This window comes from Pseudophryne corroboree, chromosome 3 (assembly GCF_028390025.1).
Source record: "Pseudophryne corroboree isolate aPseCor3 chromosome 3, aPseCor3.hap2, whole genome shotgun sequence".
NCBI classification, from domain to species: Eukaryota; Metazoa; Chordata; class Amphibia; order Anura; family Myobatrachidae; genus Pseudophryne; species Pseudophryne corroboree.
Window position 1 is genome coordinate 627,956,466 of NC_086446.1, and position 22,980 is coordinate 627,979,445.

The window sequence follows — 22,980 nt, forward strand, 5'->3', positions numbered from 1 at the left end:
CAAATGCAGGCATCTCCCGAGCCACGCACATGCAGAACGAGTGCAGCGCATGCACATTGACCCGAAAATCTTCAGTATGCATTGCAATCGCATCTCAAATGCGAACAGTCAGGTAATCAGCAACACCTGGGAGCTTTTCTTAAATCTCTGCTGGGAACAGAGTTCAGGGTCCTGATGCCGAACAAGTTGGCCAGGCAATAGGCTGGGGGAGGGGGGGGGGGTGCTTAGCGGCAGGGTGTCGGGACCAGGAATGGCCAATGATCTCATGTATGCCATCTGTGGCACACTATTGTATGCTTGCTGCCGTACTGCTTCATGTTGTACTGCTACTGTAACCTGCTGTGATATATGACCTGACACTTGCTGTGCAGTGGCCTGCCAAGCTGCAGTTAATAAACAAACCCACTGTTTTACTGGACTGCTGGACGTGGCTCTTCCCAAATTGTCATAGTACATTAACATCTATTACTGATTATTTGTCCCTAGTGACATAAAAAATTTCATAGAGAAAGTCTTATAGAGAGATAATAGGGCTGGTTCTGAAGTGGGACAAAAGAAAAAAAAAAAGCAAGTAACTTTGTATCTGGAACAAACATTGTGATGCAAGGAGTTCAAATACATTTCTATTGTTGTACGCAAGATAAATACTGTCTTCTTTTGCATGTATCCACATACAGCACAGCTTTAATTTTACACTGCACTTTATATTTGAGTTTGGACACACTCCTCAAATCGGAATCTCTCTACACATCTTAAATCTGCCTCACCTGTAGTGCACCCTGGTTTGATTAAGGTGGAAAGTCTATTGCTCTTGTTAGCTTTACTCCCTAAGTAGCCCATACACCTGCGATAAATAATGACAATTCTCCGTTCTGGAGATGATTGCCACAATCATTAGCTGATGTATGGGCTCCCCTAGTGTTTAAAAATCATGATTTATCGCGGCTTTAACTGTAGTGTATGGGCGAGGATCAGCCGTTCACCTCGCCCATACTGTGGGGAGAGATGGGGCAGGAAGGGGATGACAGCGACGGTATGAGTGTGCAAGCAGGCGCCAGGTACCTGGGAGTGGGCGGGACCAGGTGGCAGTAGTAGGAGTAGCACGGGAGTCAGTTCAGTAGCAGAGTGTTCCTCTCCTGAATCCTGGGAAAGTAATGCTCATGATTGGCTGTGCTGCCCTTTTAAAAAATGGCACCATGATCCGTCATTGTTTTACACATGGTCCCATCTTTAAAATTCAAGATTGCTGCAGCGAGCCAATTGCAGCTCATTGCGTCATCGCCCCGCCCCCTTGGCCTGGCTATATTAGCCTGCATGAGACGGGGCAGACAGTCCGACGGAGGAGGAGGAGCTGAGAAGAGATACTAAAGACTCTGGAGTCCTGGGAGGGCTGCAGCCAATGCAAAAGAGCTCACATGGCCTCCCAGGGTGAAGCTCACAGATGAATACGCCGGAGGAAGCCTTGGAGAGGCGGTGTCTATGAAAAAGGTTTGTAAAGGCCGCTGCCACCCGGGTTAAGGAGCAGATAAATAAATAAATTAAACAGTCGGTGTTGCTTGGTTATTTAATATTTCCTTTACAAGGGAGCTATAGATACCAGCGGGCCCTTATTGCCCTGCATGCTGATACTTGTGGTTCACCAAGTAGCAGCATGTGGGGCAGGCTTGCAGGAACCTGTAGTCCCACTGTAAAGGACAGGGTTTTTTTACAGTATACAAAGCTATCAACCCTGCAACCACTGCCCAGGGGTGCACGGAATAGCCCCGGGCTTCAGCCCAGGCCTTAGGTGCGCTGGAGAGGGAGGACCCCTTCTTTGGGGGTCCCCACTTCCCAAGGAATCCCTGGCCTGGGCTGACTAGTTAGGGGGCTGAATTATTCGGCCATGGGACCCCAGCAAGTGTGTCCCCTGGCTGTGGCATTACCCCCCTGCTAGTCTAGCCTGTTGCTGGTTTTAAAAATATGAAGGACCCCTACTCATTTTGTTCCCCATAATTTTAGAACCAGGAACAGCTCCAAGAGCCCAATGTTGGTTCATTTAATACAGGGAAACCACACACATTTTCTTCCCTGTATTTTGTGAACCAGCACCGGCTCAAAGAGCCTGGGGTTGGTTATGCTTTAGGGGGGACCCCACACACTTTGTTTCCTTAATTTTTTAACTATTACCAGAAGAGGGTAGCAGGTAGTAGTATTATTTCAATTTTCGTCATATGACTTGTAAAATGACAATCGATTGAGGTGATGCATGGGCACTATTAAGATTTCAAGATGCAATCAAAATCTGCAGATCACTGAGACAAATCTGTAATGTATGGGCAAGTCAGATGGATTGTAAAAACAATACATCTGTGAAAAAAAATCTCAGGATCTGTGAAACAATAAATAGCGATTGTAAATGTATGGACACCTTTACTCAGAATCACCACCAGTGTATTTTCCCTAGAAATTCATGTAACGTTCATGTTTCCTATGTATATGTGCAGGGAGCAACAAAACACACAAAAATGTGAGTGTAGTATGACCGTTTCTGATTATTTTTTTTTATCCTGTTTTATTTTTTAAGGATTAAGGAAACAGTTTGGAATTTATTTTTCTCTATTTGTTATCAATAAGCATTTGGACTTTTATTTCACATTCAACTGCAATATTCTGTCTTTGTGTTCTTAAATAAACATGTCAGACTTGTTTTTTAGAACACTAGATTTAAAGCAGGTACTCTACCAGTGATTACATTAGGTTGTGAGTGTAGTATGAGATCAACTGAAGACAGTGTCAGCTCTTGAACCAAACCTTAGTGAATGTGTTATAGTGAGTATAAAGCCCCCGGACACCTGAATGACCATCGGGTCGTTTGCACTTCACGAACGATGATGATCCAATGCGCCGTCCCGCGGGTCGTATGCTAGGTTTGTGTGCTGTTTGTCATTTCATAGCATCAGCATCGGATCCTTACTAATGTTATGGATGTGTGACGTGAAACAATGACCAAATGGCACACATACAGTATTTGTCCTGTTCAATGTATTAGAAATATGTAACCTCCAACTGTTTTTGCTCCACTTTGCTGTACATGGAATGCACTACGAGAGTGACCTCTGCTCAGCCAAGATCGCCTGTATGTCCTCGTCACAGCTGTCACATAGAAATAATAGGTCATTGCAACATATGTTACTGTATATAAAGAATGGAGTGTTCTCTAGATTTGCTGGCTGAGGGTGATGGGAGATGTAGTTCAGGAAGTACTGACTGTTGTCTGCTCTTACATTTGTTTTTTTCCTTTCTCTCTCAGTAATTAAGGAAAGCCAAAGGCGCCAACTGGAAGCTGTGAGCTACTCCTCCCGCTACTCCTTGGGACTCTTTTATGAAGCTGGCACACAGATTGATGTCCCCTGGGCAGCAAAGTACATCACTGATAATCCCTGCATACGCTTCATCTCCATTGATAATAAGAAACGCAATGTAGGTCAGTGCTTCCATTATTCCTCTTAAACACAGGGACAATGGAGGGTGGGGATCATCAGATATGCTGCTTAATTGAGTGCTGCCATGCTGAAGAGAACATGTATTCAGCTACAGGCCTCAGGGGAGAAATACAATGTCACACTAGGCCAAAGACAATAAGGAATCCATCATGCCTCTGGATAATATTTTTTAACCATTCAATTACTGTTCTGACATGCAGTAAATCCTAATGTACAAGCAAAACAAAATGCCTGTCAGACACAATTAAAGAAAATGTGAATATTAGTATTATTTATATTATTATTATTATTATTATTATTTATATTGTTATTATGAAGTCAGTATGGTAAATTTTCTAGCGCCATGTTTCAAAGCCTCCTCATCTTTGACAGTTTCGGCCGCTGGATCTAAAGGAGGCAATAATATTAATACAAATCATGCCTTGTTTTGTGTTTAATAATTATTGCCCTTTTAAGTCATGATCAAACAACAAAAGAAGCACGCCACTTACTAAATATAATATACCACAGTGTTTACAATTACAATGTACAATTTGTCCTTCCAAAGTAAGAAGAAAAAAAATGTTGCTCCCATTGTTGAATGGTTTTTAATTCAAACTTGCTCCCTGTTAATGCAAAGTATGAGATTTCAGTTTTCTTTTTCCTTTGTAAACTGAGCTCTGGGAAACGGTACCATGGGACAAAATTTTATTTCATCTCTACAAAGGAAGAGTGTGGCATCTGCCAATGAAAGTAATAAATGTAACTGCGTTAAGCTGAACAGTTGTATAAAAAGAGCACAGACCGGAAATGTGTGCACGCGTCTAATCATACCACAGGTCGTGCCATTACATTTTATAGGAAGAAGAAAAATCTGAGTTTGTTTTGTCACACTTGATGCGTGCTCTTTTTTTTTTTTTTTTTAAACAATGATTTTTATTGAAATTATTATTATTAGTACAAGGAGATACAATAAATTGAACATACAGAGTACCTTAAAAATCTGAAAATATAGGAATAAAAGATACATGGAACGGAGAGCATAATTAACAAAAGATATATGACCGCAAATGAAAAACCCAGCCAAAGGTTCCTTGATAACACATAGACCAGGGAATCGACCGAGCTACTACTGTCAAAAAAAAAAAAAACCCCTCAAAAATAAAATGAACATCATTTAGGGATCATTAGCCCAGGGAGAGGGGAAGAAGGAATGAGGTACCAGGGAAACCATACTTTGTGAAGAGTATTCACGGTATTATTTTGCAAGCTCGTAATGTACGTACTCTGTGGAGGCTGCAAAGTGAACACGAGCATGTAGGGCGGTCATTGAGGGTGCCACCAAGCATTTCTAACTTTTTAGCAATCAATGATTTGGACTATATACATGGACTATGAGCTTCTCCTGGTACTAACTAACATAATGAACAGAAGCACTCAATAATGGCACTGCAACATCATTCGACACGGGTAAGTAACTACAGACCAGTAAGCCTTACATCAGTAGTAGGGAAAGTAATGGAAAAACTATTAAAAGAAAGAGTTGTGGAATATCTTAAATCAAACCACTTACAGGATCCAAAACAGCATGGATTTACTGGTGGGAGATCATGCCAAACAAATCTTATGGACTTTTTTGACTCTGTGACGAAAATAATAGATCAAGGGAGAGCTGTGGATGTAGCATATCTAGACTTTAGTAAGGCATTTGACAGTGTCCCACATCGCAGACTGCTAAATAAACTTGAAAGCGTGGGGGTGGATTATAAAACAGTTAAATGGATAAGAACCTGGTTGCAGGATAGGAAACAGACAGTTGTAGTTAATGGAGTGCAATCTATGGAGGGAAATGTTACCAGTGGAGTACCCCAGGGATCTGTACTTGGTCCAGTTCTCTTTAATATCTTTGTTGGTGATATTGCAGATGGTATTGAAGGGAAGGTATGCCTTTTTGCAGATGATACAAAGATATGCAACAGGGTAGACAAACCGGGAGGGGTAAAACAAATGATTGATGACCTAGGTAGGCTTGAGAAATGGTCAAGAACGTGGCAACTACAGTTTAATGCTAAAAAATGCTAAATCATGCACTTGGGTCTTAAAAACCCAAAGGCTAAATCTAGTATCAAGGGTACTATAATGGAAACTACTGAGGAGGAAAGGGATTTAGGAGTCACTATTTCAAGTGACTTGAAGGCAGGAAAGCAATGCAACAAAGCAATGAGAAAGGCAAGTCAGATGCTTGGTTGTATAGGGAGAGGAATCGGTAGTAGGAAAAAAGAAGTGATAATGCCACTGTATAAGTCATTGGTGCGGCCCCATCTGGAATACTGTGTCCAGTTCTGGAGACCATATCTCCAGAAGGATATAAATACATTAGAGAGTGTACAAAGAAGGGCAACTAAAATGGTGCATGGCCTACATCACAAAACATACCCGGAAAGACTAAAAGATCTTAACATGTATAGTTTGGAGGAGAGAAGGGAAAGGGGGGACATGATAGAAACTTTCAAATATATCAAGGGTCTTAACAAAGTTCAGGAGGGAAACATTCTTCAAAGGAAGAGAAGTATTAGAACTCGAGGACATACACTGAGACTAGAGGGGGGGAGGTTCAGGGGAAATTTAAGGAAAAATTACTTCACAGAAAGGGTAGTGGATAAGTGGAATAGTCTCCCATCAGAGGTGGTAGAGGCTAAGACTGTAGAGCAATTTAAACATGCTTGGAATAGGCATATGAATATCCTTACAAAGAATTAAGGTTCAAAAAGGGTTGAGATTGCCTAAAGGATAAAAAAAAAAGGGGCAGACTAGATGGGCCAAGTGGTTCTTATCTGCCATCAAATTCTATGGGGTATATTTACTAAGGTCCCGATTTTGACCGAGATGCCGTTTTTTCTTCAAAGTGTCATCTCGGTAATTTACTAAGCAAAAATCACGGCAGTGATGAGGGCATTCGTAATATTTTGGAAGTCCTAGGAAAAAATCACGAATCAATACACCATCGGTCAAACACGCCTGCAATTTGGTAGAAATCGGGATTTTACTAAAAAGTGCAAAACACAAACACTGCCGACAATAGCCAAACACTGCCGTGATGAAATACAAATCGTGAAAAAGTGCTAAAAAAAAACAGACCTGTTTTTTTATCCCGTGTTTGTATAGGCATGCACGGGTCCATGAGATCCGTGCATGTTTTTCAGTGGGAAAGGGTGGGAAATGTTTTAATTTTTCAAAATAAAAATGCGTGGGGTCCCCCCTCCTAAACCAAACCAGCCTCGGGCTCTTTGAGCCGGCCCTGGTTGCAAAAATATGGGGAAAAAATTGACAGGGGTTCCCCCATATTTAAACAACCAGCACCGGGCTCTGCGCCTGGTCCTCGTTCCAAAAATACGGGGGACAAAAAGCGTAGGGGTCCCCCGTATTTTTGAAACCAGCACCGGGCTCCACTAGCTGGACAGATAATGCCACAGCCGGGGGTCACTTTTATACAGTGCCTTGCGGCCGTGGCATCAAATATCCAACTAGTCACCCCTGGCCGGGGTACCCTGGGGGAGTGGGGACCCCTTCAATCAAGGGGTCCCCCCCCCAGCCACCCAAGGGCCAGGAGTGAAGCCCGAGGCTGTCCCCCCCATCCAATGGGCTGCGGATGGGGGGCTGATAGCCTTTGTTGAAAGTTATGAATATTGTTTTTAGTAGCAGTACTACAAGTCCCAGCAAGCCTCCCCGCAAGCTAGTACTTGGAGAACCACAAGTACCAGCATGCGGCGGAAAACCGGGCCCGCTGGTACCTGTAGTACTACTACTAAAAAAATACCCCAATAAAGACATTACACACACACCTTGAAAGTATAACTTTAATGCATACATACACACCACCATATACACATACTTACCTTATGTTCACACGAGGGTCGGTCCTCTTCTCCATGTAGAATCCAAGGTGTACCTGTTGAAAAAATCCTACTCACCAAATCCAGTGTAGAGGGCTCCTCGGGTAATCCATTTGTAATCCACGTACTTGTAAAAATAAAAAAACGGGACACCCGACCACGAACTTTAAGGGGCCCCATGTTTTCACATGGGACCCCTTTCCCCCGAATGCCAGAAACCCCCTCTGACTGATGTCTAAGTGGGTTTCTTCAGCCAATCAGGGAGCGCCACGTTGTGGCACCCACCTGATCGGCTGTGTGCTCCTGTACTGTCTGACAGGCGGCACACGGCAGTGTTCAATGTAGCGCCTATGCGCTCCATTGTAACCAATGGTGGGAACTTTGTGGTCAGCGGTGAGGTCACTTTCGGTCAACCGCTGACCACAAAGTTCCCACCATTGGTTACAATGGAGCGCATAGGCGCTACATTGTAACACTGCCGTGTGCCGCCTGTCAGACAGTACAGGAGCACACAGCCGATCAGGAGGGTGCCACAACGTGGCGCTCCCTGATTGGCTGAAGAAACCCACTTAGACATCAGTCAGAGGGGGTTTCTGGCATTCGGGGAAAGGGGTCCCATGTGAAAACATGGGGCCCCTTAAAGTTCGTGGTCGGGTGTCCCGTTTTTTTATTTTTACAAGTACGTGGATTACAAATGGATTACCCGAGGAGCCCTCTACACTGGATTTGGTGAGTAGGATTTTTTCAACAGGTACACCTTGGATTCTACATGGAGAAGAGGACCGACCCTCGTGTGAACATAAGGTAAGTATGTGTATATGGTGGTGTGTATGTATGCATTAAAGTTATATTTTCAAGGTGTGTGTGTGTAATGTCTTTATTGGGGTATTTTTTTAGTAGTAGTACTACAGGTACCAGCGGGCCCGGTTTTCCGCCGCATGCTGGTACTTGTGGTTCTCCAAGTACCAGCTTGCGGGGGAGGCTTGCTGGGACTTGTAGTACTGCTACTAAAAACAATATTCATAACTTTCAACAAAGGCTATCAGCCCCCCATCCGCAGCCCATTGGATGGGGGGGACAGCCTCGAGCTTCACCCCTGGCCCTTAAGTGGCTGGGGGGGGGGGACCCCTTGATTGAAGGGGTCCCCACTTCCCCAAGGTACCCCGGCCAGGGGTGACTAGTTGGATATTTGATGCCACGGCCGCAAGGCACTGTATAATGTGACCCCCGGCTGTGGCATTATCTGTCCAGCTAGTGGAGCCCGGTGCTGGTTTCAAAAATACGGGGGACCCCTACGTTTTTTGTCCCCCGTATTTTTGGAACCAGGACCAGGCGCAGAGCCCGGTGCTGGTTGTTTAAATATGGGGGAACCCCTGTCAATTTATTTCCCATATTTTTGCAACCAGGACCGGCTCAAAGAGCCCGAGGCTGGTTTGGCTTAGGAGGGGGGACCCCACGCAATTTTTTTTTTAAGTTTAAACATTTTTAATTTTTTTTACAAGGTGCACAATGAAGCCCAGCACGGATCTCTCAGATCCGGCCGAGATTCATTGTATTAAAGTCGGCAGTGTTTTACAAGTCACTCACGTAAAACACTGCCTAAAAAAACGAATGACATCGACATCGGAAAAACCGAAAATGCAGAATACGGCAGCTTAGTAAATTAGTCGAAATCAATTCAAAAAGTTGCATATTTACACTTTCGATGTCATTCGTGATTGAACTTTGACCTCAAACGGGAAAATACGATTCTTAGTAAATTTACCCCTATGTTTCTATGTTTTATACCCAAAATCCTTGATAACATTGCCCACACGTGTTTCCAAAAAACTTGTATAATTGGGCATGACCACCACGTGTGAAAGAACTCCACAATTTAAGTTTATGCGTACTTTTAAAGTGGATATGTCACAATTATATGGCTGAAGCAGAATGCAGCTTTATAATTTACTAGGGGCAAGGGACATCACTTATATATTCATGAAGCCATATCTATACACGAGGAACTGGCACTTAAAGAATTGATAGACTGCTCATCACAGAAATATTACTCCTGTTCGCAAAATGTCTGCTTCTACTATGTATAGGTGACAGTTCTTCTGTAAGGGCATCAGTGGGCATTATTTAGAGCAGTGTTTTTCAACCACTGTGCCGTGGCACACTAGTGTGTCCTGAGCAGTCTCCAGGTGTGCCGCCATAGAAGCAGAGCCAGGACCATCAGTGTTTTGCTGCTACTGAGGCCCTGGAACGATCAATACTGGTGGGTTTAGTGGTTGCAGAGCCAGTTCTAATTTTGGGCCCGGGCAGTGTTGGGCTCTTCTGGCTTTCTCAGATGTGGCTCAGGCGTTACCTATGGAGAAGCTGCGACATGACATCCTAGGAAACGCAACTGCACCATGCATCACCATTATATTTGAATGTGCCTTGGCAATATTTAGATCTTGTTCAGTGTGCCGCGAGTTGTAAAAGGTTGAAAATCTCTGATTTAGAGTATGATTGCAATCCCACTCACACCTTTGCCACTGATTTTGTCACTCACATATGCCTATAGCGAGCTGTGACTCCATACCCTCTGTTGCAGAGATGAGATTTAACTGCAACTAGAGGCCAGTGACATGCGGTGAGGTCAGAGGCTGGGGAGGCACAAATGGTGGTGTCTCTCAGTGCCAGGAGCCTGTCTCACCCCCTGCATAATTTAACTCTTATGTCCCTGCACTACATCCATTAAACACAGGGAGAACATACATACAGTAATAGCCATGTCACAGCCTTCACCCTAGTGTTGTGTTTAACTTCTGGGTGAGGTGCCCCCATTGCCCCCTCACCTGCAGTACACTGCTGGCTTGGTGCTGCAGGTTACACAGGACAATACAGTCATCAGTGATACAGTCAGCAGCACCTGGGGAGGGAGAGCAGAAACATATATGTACACTACGTGTCACTACTGTTTCCACACAGAGTCCAGTCCCCGCACTAACTACAGATTACACACACTCAGACACACCTGTCCCCGCACTCACTACAGATGCCACACACACACACACACACACATCTGTTCCTGCACTCACTACAGATGCCGCGCACACACCTGTCCCCGCACTCACTACATATGCCACACACACCTGTCCCCGCATTCACTACAGATGCCACACACACCTGTCCCCGCACTCACTACAGATGCCACACACACTCACACACAGAGTCCTGTCCCCACACTCACTGCAGATTACACACACACCTGTCCCCGAACTTACTACAGATGCCACACACACCTGTCCCCGCACTCACTACGGATGCCACACACACACAGAGTCCTGTCTCCGCACTCACTACAGATGCCACACACAGCTGTCCCTGTACTCACTACTGATGCCACATACACACCTGTCTCCGCACTCACTACAGACGCCACACACACTTGTTCCCGCATTCACTACAGATGCCACACACACTTGTTCCCGCATTCACTACAGATGCCACACACACCTGTCCCCGCATTCACTACAGATGCCACACACACTCACACACAGAGTCCTGTCCCCGCACTCACTATAGATGCCACACACACACCTGTCCCGCACTCACTACAGATGCCACACACACCTGTCCCTGCACTCACTACAGATGTCACGCACACACCTGTCACAGCACTCACTACAGATGCCACACACACCTGTCCCCGCACTCACTACAGATGTCACACACACACACATTTCAAAGCACTCACTACAGATGCCACACACACACACACACACACCTGTCCCCGCACTCACTACAGATGCCACACACACACACACCTGTCTCCGCACTCACTACAGATGCCACACACACACACCTGTCCTCGCACTCACTACAGATGCCACACACAGCTGTCCCCACACTCACTACAGATGCCACACACACACCTGTCCCCGCATTCACTACAGATGCCACACACACACACACACACACACACACACACACACACACCTGTCTCCGCACTCACTACAGATGCCACACACACCTGTCCCTGCACTCACTACAGATGCCACACAAACCTGTCCCCGCACTCACTACAGATGTCACACACACACACCTGTCCCCGCACTCACTACAGATGCCACACACACACACACCTGTCCTCGCACTCACTATAGATGCCACACACACACCTTTCCCCACACTCACTACAGATGCCACACACAGCTGTCTCCACACTCACCACAGATGCCACACACCTGTCCCCACATTCACTACAGATGCCACACACACACCTGTCCCCGCACTCACTACAGATGCCACACACACACACACACACACACACACACACACACACACACACACACACCTGTCTCCGCACTCACTACAGATGCCACACACACCTGTCCCTGCACTCACTACAGATGCCACACAAACCTGTCCCCGCACTCACTACAGATGTCACACACACACACCTTTCCCCACACTCACTACAGATGCCACACACAGCTGTCTCCACACTCACCACAGATGCCACACACCTGTCCCCACATTCACTACAGATGCCACATACACACCTGTCCCCACACTCACTACAGATGCTACACACACACACCTGTCCCCGCACTCACTACAGATGCCACACACACACACACACACACACACACACACCTGTCCCCGCACTCACTACAGATGCCACACACAGCTGTGCCCGCACTCACTACTGATGCCACACACACACACCTGTCCCCGCACTCACTACAGATGCCACACACACACCTGTCCCCGCACTCACTACAGATGCCACACACACCTGTCCCCGCACTCGCTACAGATGCCACACACACACCTGTCCCCGCATTTGCTACAGATGCCACACACACTCAGAGTCCTGTCCCCGCACTCTCTATAGATGCCACACACACACCTGTCCCCGCACTCACCATAGATGCCACACACAGCTGTCCCCGCACTCACTACAGATGCCACACACAGCTGTCCCCGCACTCACTACAGATGCCACACACACACCTGTCCCGCACTCACTTCAGATTACACACACACACCTGTCACAGCACTCACTACAGATGCCACACACACACCTGTCCCCGCACTCACTACAGATGCCACACACACCTGTCCCCGCACTCACTACAGATGCCACACACACACCTGTCTCCGCACTCACTACAGATGCCACACACAGCTGTCCCCGCACTCACTATAGATGCCACACACACAGCTTTCCCCGCACAGCTTTTGTAAGGGGAGAACACGCAGGATTGGCTGGGCACAGATTGGGAACTTCATTGGTAATACTCTGGTCTCCAACATGGCTGCCCCCAGCACAGGAGACATACTTAGCTGTTAGCACACAGCTTTAGCCAGCTTCTGTCTCTGACACACTATACTGTGTCACCACTATAAGACCACACCGCAGCGATCCCCGCCGCAGCACCCGGGTCTCCAGACCCTCGTCCCTTGTCAGCCGCACATCCGTCCAGGAGGACCCGCCGCCAGCAGCTCCCTGCCGCTGCAGCCGTGCCAACCAGCGGGACGGTAACCCACGGGAGCACCCGCAGGAGGTAAGGCTCCAGAGCCTGACAGTACCCCCCCCCCCCCTTTTTAGGGTGGGCTCTGAACACCCTTGTGCTTTCATCGGATTCTTGGTATGAAAGGCCCGGACTAATCTTGGAGCGTGGACGTCCTCTTCAGAAACCCAGGACCTTTCCTCCGGTCCATATCACTTCCAATCAATAAGATATTGGAGACGACCATATCTTTTACGACATTCAGGGATCCTATGAACTTCAAATTCTTCGCCTTGAGCATCCTGTACCTTGGAAGGTCTAGGGAGCGAAAACAGTTTAGTATGAAAGGCTTCAGTAAGGAGATGTGAAATGCATTTGAGATCTTCAAGTACGGAGGCAACGTCACTTTGTATGCTACTGGATTCACTACTTTTTCAATAGGCTATGGTCCAATGAATCTGGGGCAAATTTCTTGGAAGGGACCTTGAGTCTTAAGTTTCGAGTAGAAATCCAGAATTGATCACCCACTTTGAGACTAGGGACAGCCTTCCGTTTCCGATCTGCAAAAAATGTGTATTTATTGGATGTTTTAAGCAGATCCTCATGAACTTGTTTCCACATCTTAGTGAATTGCTGAAGGGCTAACTCTGCGGCAGGTACTTCGAGAGCTGGAAGAGATTGGAAAGCAGGTACACGTGGATGAAGTCCATAATTCACATAAAAGGGTGTGGAATGGGTAGCAGAATGGTAGAGATTATTGTGATCAAATTCAGCAAATGGAAGATAGTCCAGGCAGCCATCCTGAGAAGAAGACATGAAGAGTCGTAGGAAAGTCTCTAAGTCTTGGTTCACTCTCTCAGTCTGGCCATCTTCAAAAGCAAGTTTTATGGCAAGCAATTCTTGTTCTCCAATGGCGTAGTTTTGTTCTGCTGGAGAGAATCTTCGGGAAATATAAGCACAAGGATGAGCTTTCTGATCCTCGAAGTACTGGGATAAGACGGACCCCACTCCTACTGAAGAAGCATCCACTTCCACTTAAAAAGGATGACTGAGATCAGGTTGCCGAAGGATAGGAGCAGACATGAAGGCCTCTTTTAGAAACGAAAATGCTTTTAGTGCCTCAGGTGGCCAAGCTGCAGAATTAGACCCTTTTCTTGTTAGTGCTGTAATCAGGGCAATGATGGAGGAATAATCTTAAATAAACTTCTTATAGAAATTGGCGAAGCCTAAAAAACGCTGGATTCCCTTCAGAGTGGTAGGAAGGGTCCATTCTCTGATTGCTTGGACTTTGGCAGGATCCATCTGTAATTCCCTCCCGGAAATGATGTAACCTAAGAAAGGGATGGAGGGAACCTCAAACGTGCACTTCTCCAGTTTACAAAAGAGTCGATTTTCCCTTAGACGTCTCAAGACTTCTCTGACCTGTTCCCGATGAACTTTCAGATCTTTGGAAAATATTAGAATATCGTCCAGATACACAACCAGGCACTTATAGAGAAGATCTCGGAATAATTTAATTGACATAATTCTGGAAGACTGCTGGAGCATTGCATAAGCCAAAGGGCATCACCAAATATTCCTAATGCCGTCGCGAGTATTGAACGCAGTCTTCCACTCGTCTCCTGTGCGAATGCGTATAAGGTTATAAGCTCCATGCAGGTCCAATTTGGTGAAAATGGTAGCCCCCTTTACTCGGTCAAATTGTTCGGGAATCAAGGGCAAGGGGTATCTGTTCTTAACTGTAACTTCGTTGAGGCCCCGGTAGTCGATGCAAACCCCCTGCCCCGGCTGGAGAAGAGGAAGGGCGAAGGAACCCTTTGGCCAAATTCTCCTGTATATACTCAGACATCGCTTGGGTTTCCAGGAGAGATAAAGGGTACGTTCGGCCTCTGGGAGGTGTTTTACCAGGCAGTAAATCGATAGGGCAGTCCCAACTTCGGTGGGGAGGCAAGGTATCCGCCCCTTGCTTACTGAAGACGTCCATAAAGGGCTGATAGGCATCTGGGAGATCAGTGGAGTGTAGGGTAAGGAGTGGCTTGACGGTGGATAAATAGCTTTGAGAACATGACTCCCCCCAAGCGAGTACATCCATAGTTTGCCAATCCAAGCGGGGGTTGTGCTATTGTAACCACGGGAATCCTAGGATTATTTTTTGAGAGGCTTTGGGAATTACCAGGAAAGAGATAACTTCAGAATGGAGAATACCAACTTTCATTTTCAGAGGAACTGTACAGTGGGTGATGATCCCTTCAGGGATATAACTTCCGTCAACCTCGGTGATAGAGATAGCTCACTCCAAACGAATGGTTGGTATTTCAGACTGTCGGACTAAGGCGGAAGTAATGAAACTTTCTGCAGCTCCAGAATCCAAAAGTGCTGTAACATGAAGGGAGGTAGAGGGAAGTTCCAGACATACAGCCAACAGTGATTCCTTCCTGGTAAATTGGTGGGGGAATGCTCCTAGCTTAACCTCTCCTGCGTAAGCTAGGAGCGGGAGTTTCCCGGTCGTTGAATACAAGACTTAACGAAGTGGTCTGCCGCCCAACAATACATGTAGAGGTTGCCCTGTCTGCGTCTGTGACGTTCCTCATTGGTGAGACGAGAGCGGTTGACCTGCATGGGTTCTTCAGTAGACGGTGAGGATGGTCTAGGAGTGGGACAGGCCCGAGGTTTGGGTCGCTCGAACCTTGTTCTCTCAAGACAACGCTCCATGTATCTTAGATCAATCTTGTTACATAAAGAAATAAGCTGATCGAGCTTAACTGGCACATCCTGAGTGACCAGGTCATCTTTAATTTTGTCGGAGAGACCATTCCAAAAGGCGGCAATGAGAGCCTCTTCATTCCAGCCCACTTTGGAAGACAGAGTACGGAATTGGATCACGTACTGGGCGACGGAACGAGTTCCCTGACGCAGACGCAGAATCTCCATGAGGCATAGGTGGTCCGGCCTGGCTCATCAAAGATTTTACGAAAAGTTGCATCGAATTCCGGGTAATTCGAGAGTATGGGATCAGTTCTCTCTCATAAGGGTGAAGCCCAATCCAGAGCTGGTCCGGTCAGAAGTGAAATGATGTATGAGATTTTGGTCCGATCAGTTAGCTGACTGGAGCTCAAACTGGATCTCGCATTGATTGAGGAACCCTCGGCATTGCTTTGGACTACCGTCAAATATACTGGGTGGCGGTAGTTGTAAACGAGGAACTGGAATCGACACTAGAGGATTAGGTGCTGGCGGATTGGAAGCTGGAACTGGAGACCGAGATGTGGAAATGGCTGCATGAAGAGAATCCGAACGAGTGTACATATTCTGCATGCACTGTACAATCTGTGCCTGCATGGCCTCCTGTTTATTTAGACGAGACAGAATATCCACAGAGGCATCGCCCCCGGTAGCCTGCTCACTTGTCGGATCCATTGGGCCAGTACTTACTGTCACGCTCGGCGTAAGTTGGGGTTCCGACAACCGAGTTTTGACTGAAGGGACAGCTACCTGAGAGGAGAGTAAACGAGATGGCTGAATGTAAATCCTCCTCATGGGGTGGAAGCCAAACTAGGGGGGTCATTCCGATCTTCGCTCGTTATTTTTTTTTGTCGCAATGGAGCGATTAGTCGCTAATGCGCATGCGCAATGTCCGCAGTGCGACTGCGCCAAGTAAATTTGCTATGCAGTTAGGTATTTTACTCACGGCATTACGAGGTTTTTTCTTCGTTCTGGTGATCGTAATGTGATTGACAGGAAGTGGGTGTTTCTGGGCGGAAACTGGCCGTTTTATGGGTGTGTGCGAACAAACGCTACCGTTTCTGGGAGAAACGCGGGAGTGGCTGGAGAAACGGAGGAGTGTCTGGGCGAACGCTGGGTGTGTTTGTGACGTCAAACCAGGAACGAAACTGACTGAACTGATCGCAGATGCCGAGTAAGTGTGGAGCTACTCAGAAACTGCTAAGAAGTGTCTATTCGCAATTCTGCTATTCTTTCGTTTGCAATTTTGATAAGCTAAGATTCACTCCCAGTAGGCGGCGGCTTAGCGTGTGCAAAGCTGCTAAAAGCAGCTTGCGAGCGAACAACTCGGAATAAGGGCCTAAGTGTTAACATTGGCCGGAGGGAGTAAAGAAAAAGAGGACTTCATAGGAAGATAACTGTAGTTTTAATGAATAATCAGGCTGTACACGAATATTGGAGAAATAGAAGAAACTGGGAGAATTAGAGTCTATGGTTAAATGACTTGAAGAGTGAAGCTGAAGAACTCCGGTAAAGAAGAACTGAAGGCTGAAGTACTTGGACTTTGAAGAAATTAAGACGTGGTTTATGATTGAAAGATGAGGCTGAAGAACTTGGACTTTGAAGAAATGAAGACTGTGGTTTGTGATTGAAAGACGAGGCTGAAGAACTTGGACTTTGAAAAAATGAAGACTGTGGTTTGTGATTGAAAGACGAGGCTGAAGTACTTGGACTTTGAAGAAATGAAGACGTGGTTTGTGATTGAAAGATGAGGCTGAAGAACTTGGACTTTGAAGAAATGAAGACTGTGGTTTGTGATTGAAAGACGAGGTTGAAGAACTTGGACTTTGAAGAAATAAAGACTGTGGTTTGTGATTGAAAGACGAGGCTTAAGAACTTGGACTTTGAAGAAATGAAGACTGTGGTTTTTGATTGAAAGATGAAGCTGAAGAACTTGGACTTTGAAGAAATAACAGGATTTTAATACCTACCGGTAAATCCTTTTCTCCTAGTCCATAGAGGATGCTGGGGTCCACTTCATGACCATGGGGTATAGACGGTTTCGCAGGAGCTATGGGCACTCTTAAGACTTTTCAATGGGTGTGAACTGGCTCCTCCCTCTATGCCCCTCCTCCAGACCTCACTTATAGGAACTGTGCCCAGGGAGACGGACATTTCGAGGAAAGGATTTACTTTAATACTAGTGGTGAGATACATACCAGCTCACACCTCAACCATGCCGCACAACATTGCATTCAACATAACACATGCCAACAGGCATGAACCAATTACAGCAACATGCTGAAACTAATATAACACAACTTGTGTAACTCTAACAAAACTGCAGGTAAAGTACGCACTGGGACGGGCGCCCAGCATCCTCTACGGACTAGGAGAAAAGGATTTACCGGTAGGTATTAAAATCCTGTTTTCTCATACGTCCTAGAGGATGCTGGGGTCCACTTCATGACCATGGGGTTTATACCAAAGCTCCAGTACGGGCGGGAGAGTGCGGATGACCCTGCAGCACCGATTGACCGAACTTGAGGTCTTCATCGGCCAAGGTGTCAAACATGTAGAACTTAGCAAATGTGTTTGACCCTGACCAAGTAGCTGCTCGGCAAAGTTGTAATGCCGAGATCCCCCGGGCAGCCGCCCAGGATGAGCCCACCTTCCTAGTAGAATGGGCCTTCACCGACGTAGGTAACGGCAATCCAACTGTAGAATGTGCATGCTGAATCGTCCCAATGATCCAGCGCGCAATATTCTGCTTGGAAGCAGGACACCCAATCTTGTTGGGAGCATACAGGACAAACTCTGTTTTCCGTATCCTAGCTGTTCTAGCGACATAAATCTTCAAAGCTCTAACCACATCTAGAGACTTTGACTCAGTGAACTTGTCAGTAACTACTGGCACCACAATAGGTTGGTTTATGTGGAAAAATGAAACCACCTTCGGAAGAAAATGTTGACGAGTTCTCAACTCTGCCCTATCTTCATGAAAAACCAGGTAAGGGCTCTTGTGAGACAAGGCCCCCAATTCAGACACCTGCCTTGCGGATGCCAATGCCAAAAGCATCACCACTTTCCAAGTGAGAAACTTCAACTCTATCTCTTGTAGAGGCTCAAACCAATCCGATTGAAGGAACTGCAACTCCACATTAAGGTCCCATGGTGCCACTAGAGGCACAAATGGAGGCTGGATGTGCAGAACCCCTTTCACGAAGGTCTGAACCTCTGGAAGAGCGGCCAATTGTTTTTGGAAAAAAATTGACAAGGCCGAAATCTGGACCTTGATTGACCCCAATCGAAGGCCCGCCTCCACACCAGCCTGCAGAAAATTGAGAAAACGTCCCAACTGAAACTCTTCCATAGGAGCCTTCTTGGATTCACACCAAGATACATATTTTCTCCAAATACGGTGGTAATGTTTCGACGTTACTCCTTTCCTGGCCTGAATAAGGGTGGGAATGACTTCCTTTGGGATACCCTTTCGGGCTAGGATCCGGCGCTCAACAGCCATGCCATCAAACGTAGCCGCGGTAAGTCTTGATACACGCACGGCCCCTGCTGCAGCAGGTCCTCGCGAAGAGGAAGCGGCCGAGGATCTTTTTTGAGCAACTCCTGAAGATCTGGGTACCAAGCCCTCCTTGGCCAGTCTGGGGCAATGAAGATTGCTCGAACCCTTGTTCTTCTTATGATCCTGAGAACTTTTGGGATCAGCGGAAGTGGAGGGAAGACATACACTGACCGGAATACCCACTGGGTTACTAGCGCATCCACCGCTATTGCTTGAGGGTCTCTCGACCTGTAACAATATTTCTGAAGCTTCTTGTTGCGACGAGATGCCATCATGTCTACTTGAGGAACTCCCCAAAGACTTGTCACCTCTGCAAAGACTTCTTGGTGGAGGCCCCACTCTCCTGGATGGAGATCGTGTCTGCTGAGGAAGTCTGCTTCCCAGTTGTCTACTCCCGGAATGAAAATTGCCGACTGAGCCTTTACATATCTTTCTGCCCAGAGGAGGATCTTCGTCACCTCTGCCATTGCCGCTCTGCTTTTCGTTCCGCCTTGACAGTTTATGTACGCGACTGCTGTTACATTGTCCGACTGGATCTGCACGGGATGATCTTGAAGATGTACCGCTTGTTGAAGGCCGTTGTAAATGGCTCTCAATTCCAGCACGTTTATGTGAATGCAGGCTTCCTGACTTGACCATTTTCCTTGGAAGCTTTCCCCCTGAGTGACAGCTCCCCAGCCTCGGAGACTTGCTTTCCTGGTTACCAGGACCCAGATCTGAATCCCGAACCTGCGTCCCCCTAGTAGGTGCGAGCCGTGTAGCCACCACAGGAGCGAGATCCTGGCTTTTGACGACAGGACTATCTTTCGGTGCATGTGTAGGTGGGATCCCGACCACTTGTCCAACAGGTCCCACTGGAATACTCTAGCATGGAACCTGCCAAACTGTATGGCCTCGTAGGCCGCCACCATTTTCCCCAACAACCGAATGCACTGATGGATCGACACACTTGTTGGCTTCAATATCTGTTGTACCATTTTCTGGATTTCCGGAGCCTTTTCCACCGGAAGAAAAACTCTCTGGACTTCTGTGTCCAGGATTATCCCGGGAAAAGGCAATCTTGTCGTCGGGGCCAACTGTGACTTTGGATAATTTATGATCCAACCGTGTTGTTGGAGTATAGACAGGGAGAGTGTGATGTTCTGTAACAACTGCTCCCTGGATCTCGCCCTTATCAGGAGATCGTCTAGATAAGGAATTATATTGACTCCTTTTTGACGCAGGAGAACCATAATCTCCGCCATCACCTTGGTGAATACCCTCGGCGCCGTAGAGAGACCGAAAGGCAACGTCTGGAATTGGTAATGGCAATCCTGAACCGCCCCCCCCCCCGCGCCCTGCACCCTGCAGTGCCTGTGTGTGTGGGCAGCAAGGGCACACTGCGCTCCCGCCAGCCGCGCGGTACATCAGCCGTCACTTTACTTGATAGTAGATCTGTCTTCTTCTACCCACCTGTCTTCTGACTTCTGGCTCTGTGAGGGGGGTGACGGCGTGCTGTGGGAGTGAGCATCTAGACACGGCTAGCGTTCAGTACCCTTCAGGAGCTAATGGTGTCCTGTCAGCCAGAAGTAGAGCCATGAAACTCTTCAGGAAGTTGGTTCCTACTTCTGCCCCCTCAGTCCCACGAAGCAGGGAGATTGTTGCCAGCAGTTCTCCCTGAAAATAAAAACCTAACATAAGTCTTTTCAGAGAAACTCCGTAGAGCTCCCCTAGAGTGCATCCAGTCTGCCTGGGCACATTTCTAAAACTGAGGTCTGGAGGAGGGGCATAGAGGGAGGAGCCAGTTCACACCCATTGAAAAGTCTTAAGAGTGCCCATGGCTCCTGCGGAAACGTCTATACCCCATGGTCAAGAAGTGGACCCCAGCATCCTCTAGGACGTATGAGAAAAAGACTGTGGTTTGTGATTGAAAGAAGAGGCTTAAGAACTTGGACTTTGAAGAAATGACGTCTGCGGGAACCGCTGTTAGCACCTGGAGCTCCTCTACGACCTGGGACCCCGTGAGCGCCTTCACGAGTGGCAATAGACTTAAACAGCAGGACTGCAGCAGCGTTTAGGTAACCGATGGATGAGAACAACCAGGACCAGGGAACCAGAAGTAACTTGAAGCACTGGCACACTCCCTCTGAGCCAGTCCCCTTTTGTAAGGGGAGAACATGCAGGATTGGCTGGACACAGATTGGGAACTTCATTGGTAATACTCTGGTCTCCAACATGGCTGCCCCCAGCACAGGAGACATACTTAGCTGTTAGCACACAGCTTTAGCCAACTTTGTCTCTGACACACTATACTGTGTCACCACTATAGGACCTTACCGCAGCGATCCCCGCCGCAGCGCCCGTTCGGTCCGGCCTAGCCTGCACCCGTCTGGCATGCGCCAGCGCACTGCGGCTCCGGCGCATGCACAGTTCTGATCTGATCGCACCACTGCAGTAAACTGCAGCGTGCGATCGGGTCAGAATGATCCCCTTACTACAGATGCCACACACACTCACACACAGAGTCATGTCCCCACACTCACTATAGATGCCACACACACCTGTCCCCGCACTCACTACAGATGCCACACACACTCACACACAGAGTCATGTCCCCACACTCACTATAGATGCCACACACACCTGTCCCCGCACTCACTACAGATGCCACACACACCTGTCCCTGCATTTACTACAGATGCCACACATCTGTTCCCACACTCACTACAGATTACACACATACACCTGTCCCCGCACTCACTACAGATGCCACACACACACACACACACACACACACACACACACACACACACACACACACACACACACACACACACAGTCTTATCTACACACACTACAGATGCCACACACACCCACCCACACTAAAAGTCCTGTCTACACACTCACTATAGATGACACACACACACACACACACACACACACACACACAGTCCTGTCTACACACTCACTACAAATGCCACACACACACACGCGCGCACACACACACACACACACACAGAGTCCTGTCCCCACACTCACTACAGATGCCAGACACACACACTCCTGACACACACACACACACACACACACACACACACACACACACACACACACACAGTTCAGGTCCTGGCAGCTACTAACCTCAGTCACTGTGCATGGGTGGCTGCTGCTGGCACTGCGGGTCCCCATTTTCCTCCTCCCTTGCCATGCTGCTCAGCTTCGGTCTTCCTGGCTTCCTGCACTTTCTGGATCGGTCACATGACCAATCCGAGCTGTCCATCAGAGCTGAAGCACGCCCCCACTGTGAGGCATGCCTCACATTTCCCTGTTCTATGCGGTCTGATTGGCTGCTGTGTAGCCCCGCCAATCTGTACAGGCAGTGTCTGACAGTGTGAGTGATGTGGCTGAGCTGCTGCTGCCTCATCTCTATCTCTCCCAGCAGTTCCAGGAGCCCTGAAAGTCGGGTAAGTTTTATCTACTTAGATGACTGCATTAATACAAAGAAGATGCTTATAAATTATAAATATCTTCTTTGTGTTATTCCATTCATTTTTATAGTGAGAACTCTGAGAAGGATAGGAAGCATGACAGGTGAGGCCCTGCCTTCCCTGACTGCACGTCCCTGGTGTAACCATTGTGCCCCGTGTGATCTGTATAGCCATTATTGTGTCCATTCCACCCTCATAGTCTGTATAGTTATTACTGTGCCTCCCTCCCCTCTTGGTCTGAATAGTCCTCATCGTGCCCCCTATGTATGTTTGCATACCTCCCAACATGACCCTCTCCAGGAGGGACAAAATGCTCTGCTCCTGGACTTTTCTCTTAATTTATTATTGCCGGCACCTGTTTTGAACAGG

At 47.3% G+C, this 22,980-nt stretch overlaps 1 protein-coding gene and 1 long non-coding RNA gene across 4 annotated transcripts in view; one reads left to right on the forward strand and one right to left on the reverse strand.

Annotated features, from left to right (window-relative positions):
- The window catches only part of LOC135056477 (uncharacterized), a 138,450-nt gene extending 116,093 nt beyond the window's left edge, over positions 1 to 22,357 (reverse strand). Inside the window, exons 1-2 of the long non-coding RNA XR_010243983.1 lie at positions 22,265 to 22,357; positions 10,180 to 10,253 (exon numbers count right to left, since the gene is read on the reverse strand). This is a non-coding gene — a long non-coding RNA (uncharacterized LOC135056477). The remainder of the gene's footprint in view (positions 1 to 10,179; positions 10,254 to 22,264) is intronic.
- The window catches only part of RNLS (renalase, FAD dependent amine oxidase), a 627,109-nt gene that overhangs the window by 477,434 nt on the left and 126,695 nt on the right, over positions 1 to 22,980 (forward strand). For all 3 annotated transcript variants that reach the window (XM_063961709.1, XM_063961707.1, XM_063961708.1), the window contains one exon: positions 3,290 to 3,463. In XM_063961709.1, the coding sequence (XP_063817779.1) occupies positions 3,290 to 3,463 (174 nt within the window). The remainder of the gene's footprint in view (positions 1 to 3,289; positions 3,464 to 22,980) is intronic.